General features: G+C 59.6%; 1 protein-coding gene across 2 annotated transcripts; it reads right to left on the reverse strand.

Moving 5' to 3' along the window:
• Positions 1 to 376: 376 nt before the first annotated feature.
• LOC113962027 (serine dehydratase-like) lies at positions 377 to 3,936 on the reverse strand. 2 transcript variants are annotated; one of them, XM_027672838.1, is made up of 8 exons: positions 3,664 to 3,936; positions 3,177 to 3,348; positions 3,034 to 3,073; positions 2,811 to 2,950; positions 1,368 to 1,456; positions 1,033 to 1,260; positions 811 to 935; positions 377 to 665 (listed from the first exon to the last, which is right to left on the reverse strand). In XM_027672838.1, exons 2-8 carry the CDS (start codon positions 3,342 to 3,344, stop codon positions 472 to 474), a joined length of 984 nt encoding a protein of 327 aa, XP_027528639.1. In that variant the 5' UTR covers positions 3,345 to 3,348; positions 3,664 to 3,936; the 3' UTR covers positions 377 to 471. The 2 variants fall into 2 exon arrangements, with proteins under 2 accessions (XP_027528639.1, XP_027528638.1); XM_027672837.1 differs by having other exon boundaries at positions 3,177 to 3,363; positions 3,664 to 3,866.
• Between the last annotated feature and the right edge of the window lie 2,331 nt (positions 3,937 to 6,267).

Raw genomic sequence — 6,267 nt, forward strand, 5'->3', positions numbered from 1 at the left:
CGGCAGGAACGGCAGAGGAGTGTAATAATTAATAATCATTAGAATAATAATGCATAAAGACAGTAGCAAAGTAATTAGTCAGAGAGGGAGCGCTTGCTAATCGAGGTGGGGAGCTCCAGCCCAAACAGCCCGGGGAGGAGCAGGGGAGGGAGAGGAGGGGGATGGAGGGTTGGGGGGGTGTAGGGGAGGATACCTGGCATGTCCCAGCGGAAGAGTGGGATGTGTGGACGCCAGTTCCTGCTCTCAGCAGAGGAAGGACCCTGGCTCCAGCCCTGCCTGCAATGTGAGCCCCAGGTTCGTCTGCCCCGCGTGTCTCAGTTTCCCCATCCCTGCATGGACGCTGTGTGCTGGAGAAGGCTGTGGGAGGAGTCCAGCCCTGTGTCCACCAGGCTTTATTTTGGTTATTTCGGAGGGAAAGCAAGCAGAGGGTGCCAGCCAGGCTCTGTCGCGTCCCCTGCCTCGGGGTGGGTGTCACTCCATCCCCAGCTGGCTCTTCAGGGCTCGCAGATGTGCCGTGTTGATGTTGCCGCCCCCGCAGACCACGACCACCACGGAGCCCAGCGGGGTCCGCAGCTTCCCCTCTCGCTGCAGCCGCTGCAGCCGCCCCGTGTAGAGCGTGGCCAGGGCGGCCCCGCACGCCGGCTGCACCAGCATCCTCTCGTCATCTGTGGGGACAAGACCACGGGGACATCCCGACACCTGCAGGGACTGCCTGCAGAGACAGGGTGCCCCCAGCACCGTGGCTCCAGCAGCTCCCAAGACCCGGTGGTGTCCACCTCGCCCCCGTGATGCCCGGCTGGTCCCACTCACCCAGGAACTGCTCCACAGCCCCCACAGCCTCTCTGTCCTCCACCACCTGGGAGATGATCTGGCACTCCTGGGCACACTCCAGCGCCCGTGCTGACACTGTCTTGGCTCCCAGGCACTTGGCCACACTGGGACATGAGGGGGCAAGGTGGTCAGGGGTGGTCTCAGGACCCCTCAGTGAGCTGGGCTGAGCCCTGTCCACTCTTTGCACACATGGCTGCTCACCTGGTGATCTCAGGCAGGGTGACCAGCCGGCCAGCTTTCAGTGCCTCGTGGAAGCTGTGGGTTCCGTGGGTCTCAGCAGCGATGATGGGGATGTCCTGCCAGCCCACCTGGTGCAGGCCCTCCACGACACCAGCCAGCAGCCCCCCACCGCCCACCGACAGCACGATGGCATCTGGTTTGGTCTCCAGAGAGTCCTTCAGCTCCCAGACCAGGCTGGCGTGACCCTGCCTGCAGGGCAAGGGGGGGCAGGGGAATACAGCCTGGGGGCACCCCGAGCCAGCCCATATCCCAGGGATGGGGATTAGGGGTGGGAGCTGGGCCCTGGCAGCACTCACCACACCAAGGGGTCATCAAAGGGGTGGATGCTGACATAGCCCTCTGTCTTCAACAGCTCCTGGGCTCTCTTGTTTGCATCATCAAACGCCTGGGGTGGAGGGCAATGGGGGCTCAGAAGGGCTCCACACAGCCCTGTAGTGGGTTTCTGTGGCTGGGTTTTGGTAGCAGGGTGTGGGAGGGGGGCTACAGGTGTGGCTTCTGTTGGAAGCTGCTAGAAGCTTCCCCTGTCTGGTGGAGCCAATGCCAGCCAGCTCCAGGATGGGCTTCCAGCCTCCGGCCAAGGCCAAACCAATTAGGAGTGACAGTAATGCCTCTGGGATAATAACATATTCAAGAACAGAAAGTTATTGTGCAGATGAAGATTCCAGCCAGGGAAGAGCAGAGTGAACAACAATGTAAACACCAAGGGCAGTGCAGAAGGAGGGGCAGGAGATTCTCCAGGCCCCGGAGCTGAGGCCCTGCAGCCCGTGGCGCAGACCAGGGTGGGGCAGCTGTGCCCCTGCAGCCCATGGAGGAGCATCGGGATGCAGAGACCCTCCTGCAGCCCATGGAGGAGCCCCTGCTGGAGCAGGTGGATGCAGGAAGGAGGCTGTGATCCCATGGGAGGCCCAGGATGGAGCAGGGTCCTGCCGGAGACCTGTGGCCCATGGAGAGGGAAGCCCAGGCTGGAGGAGGTTTTTCCCAGGTAGGACTTGTGGCCTCTGTGGGGGACCCATGTTGGTACAGCTCATCCGTGAAGGAGTGAGTAACCCATGGGACAGCATTTTGGGAAGAACTGCTGCCCAAAGGATGGACTCACGCCAGAGAGGTCCATCAAGGACTGTCTCCCGTGGGAGGGACCCCACAGGAGCAGGGGAAGGACTCCAACTCCTCTCCCTGACAGCAGCAGAAATAACAACTGACTGTAACCCCCATTCCTGTCTCCCTGCAGTGCTGGTGGGGAGGAGGTAGAACTTGGAAGGAAGGAGGGGTGGGGAGAAGGTGTTTTTGATATTATTTTACTGCTCACTCTTTTGCTCTGATCTTGTTAGTAGCAAATGTAATTAATATCCTCACTTTGAGCCTGTTTTGCCTGTGATGGTGATCAGTAAGTGACCTTTCCCAGCCCTTATCTCAACTCCTGAACCCTTCATTGTTTTTTTTTCTCTCCTCTGCCCAGTTACAGAGAGGAGTGAAAGAGCAGCTTTAGTGGCTACCTGGTGTCCAGTCAGGGTCAACCCACTACAAGCCCTCACACCGCAGGGATGTGTCCCTTGTCACTATGGGCTGGGGGACACCAGAGCAGGTGGGGGTCCCAAGGGTGACTCTGCTGCCGTGCCAGGACGCAGGTGATGCAGAAGAGGGACATTTTGGGATGGGATGTCAAGCACATCCCCAGCATCACTGAGCAGGCTGAGGTCAGGTTCAGCCCCCTCTGGTCCCCCCCAGGCCCCAGTTTTTACCTTGCCATAGACCTCCACGGTTGCCCCCAGCTCCTCCAGCTTGCGCTTGGGGATGGGGCCGCTGGTGCTGGGGATCACCACGGTGATGGGCAGCCCCAGCTTCTTGGCTGCATATGCTGCTGCCACACCAGCGTTCCCCCCTGTGGGAAGCAGTGGCTCAGGCAGGGCTCGGCCCCCCATACATCCCCAGATTCCTCAGGGAATAAGCTGGGGACGGAGTTACCTGAGGAGCAGACGAATTGGCGACAGCCCTTCTTGGCAGCCTGAAAGGTGGGAGAAAAAGAGGGAAGGGATTGGCTGTGTCCACCTGCCGTGTCCCCCATGAGGGCAAGAACAGTTCCCCACCCACACCACGCCCACACTCACCTCCTGGCAGAGGTGCCCGATGCCCCGGATCTTGAAGGAGCCCGTGGGCTGGACGTTCTCCAGCTTCATGAAGACCTTGGTGCCCGCTGCCTTGGAGAGGGGCAGGCTCTCCAGGACGGGCGAGACGACGTGGAAGGGCTTCTGGCCCCCACCAGGCTGGGCTGCCATGGCCCTGGTAATGGATGCTCTGCCAGGGAGAGGTGATGGAGTCACCAGATCCTCCCCATTGGTCCGCCCCACATCCTCGATGCCCACCCCAGGCTCAGTGTGGGGCACAGGAGCCCCTCAGGAGGGAAAGGGCTGTCCTCAGTGTTTCCTGCCAGCTCCAGGATGTAGGAGCACCTATGGGGTCTCCCTGTCAGAGCCCCGGGACAGGCTGGGCCATCCCCTCCTCCATCCTTCTGGACCTCATTTCCCGGTGTCCGCAGGTGCCCCCTGCACGCCCTGTCCCATAACCCAGCCGGGGTCACCGCAGGGTGGGGGTTACCTGGTGTCCCCTGGGGCCTCGCTGCGTGTCCCCAGCTGCTCAGCCGCCGCCGAGTCTGGGGGACAGAAGAGGGAGAGGTGACGTCGGAGGGGCCGTGCCGGTCCCTGTGCTCAGCCGCGCAGCAGCGCAAGGGGCGGCGGTCAGACATTGCCCCGGCCCTTCTGTTTGCTCAGCACTGTGGGAGTTTTACAGCCGCGGCGCTGGACCGATGCCGAAGGCGCCCGGCCATGGCTGGGCACGCTGCCGGGTGTCCCGGCCAGGACAGGCACGTGTGGTCCTGCCAGCCAGATCCCAGCGGCCTTTGAATGCTCGGGAGATGGGATGTGGGCACCCAGGAGATGGGGAAGGGGGAGAAGCAGCTCCCAAATGATTTTGGGGGTCCTTAAGGATTTGCACTGGCTGCTCTCAGGTCCAACCAGAAACATGTCCCAGCAGATTTTAGGGCTTTGCCCATTTGACCCAGGGCAGCCTGCACACCCCAAGCCCCCACATAAGATACCACTTATTGCCTCCAAAGGAGCCATCACACCCCTATGCCCACCCTGCCAAGCCCCACAGCCCACAGCAGCCCCAGAATCCTGTCTAAGCTGCACATCCCAGGGGGGCTCAGTCCCTCCACCTGTATGAACCCCCCAAGATGAGACCACCAGCCTCAGCTGGCCATGCCAGGCACCCAGCAGAGGGCCAGGAGGGGTCTGGGTCAGGGGGACCCCCCTACAAAGGTGCCCCCTGATCACCCCTTGGAGAGGGCCAAGCTGGAGCACTCTGAAAGCAGAGGTTGCACGGGAATCCCAACAAGGAGACTCCACACAGCAGATGGCACAGGCACATCACAGCCAAATGGGATGCACTGGGAACATCCCCATTCTCTTCAGTTCTGACCCACTGCCAGGCAGACAGCAACAAACCAGACACAGAATATCTGATTTTGGTCCCCTTGTTACCCCGTGAGTAGCTAAAAGTTGATACAGTTAATGCACTGGATATCTGCGTGCACAGCCTTGTTTATCAAACCCACATCAGGCTGGAACCAGAGGTCTTAGAGCTGTGGCTGGAGATGAACGTCTCCATATCAAACAGGACCAGGAGTCTCAGCTAGGTGACTGAAGGTGAACAACTCCATATAAGGAAATAATTAATAAGCTAATAATCTCTGGGAAATAATTGACATAGTCCAGCCTTTATGTAAGAAACAGGTTGACTATCTGTATAGTGTAAATAAATCACTAATTCAAAGTCGTGGGGCGTGTGACAGGAAGAGATGTCCCTCGCACACCTGGCACCAAAAATAAAGTGCAAATAAAGCTTTCTAATACTACAAAGAGTGTTTTAGTCCCAATTTTCAGTGACACCCTGACCCAAACTGTGCTGCAAATGCCCCAGGGAGCACTCTTGCTAACAGTGAGAGCTGCAAGAAAGCCCTGCTCCTGATGGGATGGGAGAGGGCTGGGCCCTTGGTGGCAGGAGCTGGGGAAGGGGTGCAAGGAGCCCCCAAGAGCTCACAGGGAAGAGGCTGGGGACCCCCTTGGTGAGACCACCATGTGTCAGCTCAGCCCTGGGGTGCTTCAGGGTCCCTTTCCACACTACACCTACCTCCTCCTCCCCCTTTGCTGCCTTTTGGCTCCATCCCTGCCCCAAGGAAGGCAATGCCAGGCTGTCACCACATCACTTCCCTTGGCCAGAGTCCCTGGGTGACAACACTGTGGCAGCTGGGGTGATATTTAACAACTTTTTGGGTTTCCACTTCAAAAAAACCCCCAAAAAAACAAAAACGGAGGGGAAGCAGCAACCCAGCCACTGTTGCAATTCCAGCATGCCCTGTGCTTGGCACCAATGTGCTTGTCCCTCCTTGCTGCTCCTTCACTTGGTGATGGAGATCTGTCTGGCAAAACTCAGGCACCAGGATCCCCCGAGTAGTTTCCCCTGCCACAGGAGCCCACACACCACAGGGACACCACGGGGACACCACGGGGACACCATGGGGACACCAGGGCTCTGCCACCCCCACCTTACCTGCAACCCCTCCCCGCACACCGGACTATGGACACTCCGCCTTGTCCCCTGCACCCATCCCAGATTTTGGGATGCCAAACAGCACCCCAACAGACCAGACCTGCTGCATCCCACCCCCCTGCAGACCCCACGGAGACCCAGGGGCCCCCAGCCCCGGTGGGAACCTGGCACCTTCAAAGCCCTGCCGAGCTGCAGCACATTAATCCCCCACTAATGACCTCATTATTCCTAACCAGGCAGATCAAGGGAGCTGCTGCCCAAGAGGATTTTGCACCGCGGATTTTGGGGATGGGGGTACACTGGTGCCTGAGAGGGGAAGAGAAAAGGGAGGAGAATGGTCTCCCACTCCTGCAGGGAGAGCACTGGCACTTCCCCATTTCAGCAGCTCTGCCCCACACCCCTACCCAGCCTGATGCAGCAGCAGAGAACCCTCCACAGCCTGCACCCCAAAAGAGCCCGGCCTGGCTGGGCACACACCCTCCCACCAGCAGAGAAACAGGATCACCCTGTTAATGGGGGGGGGCAAGACCACTGTGTGAGCCCAACCCTCAGAGCAGCCACCCGAGAGTCGCGGCAGAGAGCAAAGCACCG

Source organism: Neopelma chrysocephalum, unplaced genomic scaffold (genome assembly GCF_003984885.1).
Source record: "Neopelma chrysocephalum unplaced genomic scaffold, ASM398488v2 Primary Assembly neopelma1_99321, whole genome shotgun sequence".
NCBI lineage: Eukaryota > Metazoa > Chordata > Aves > Passeriformes > Pipridae > Neopelma > Neopelma chrysocephalum.

What these genes read in the sequence shown, in the direction of transcription:
- LOC113962027 (XM_027672838.1), bottom strand. Translation starts at nt 3,344, where the DNA reads ATGGCAGCCCAGCCTGGTGGGGGCCAGAAGCCCTTCCACGTCGTCTCG. An exon ending in CCAATTCGTCTGCTCCTCAG is followed by an intron (nt 2,951 to 3,033) that starts GTAACTCCGTCC and finishes TGCTTCCCACAG; the next exon opens with GGGGGAACGCTGGTGTGGCA. An exon ending in CCGTGGAGGTCTATGGCAAG is followed by an intron (nt 1,457 to 2,810) that starts GTAAAAACTGGG and finishes CCTCCACCCCAG; the next exon opens with GCGTTTGATGATGCAAACAA.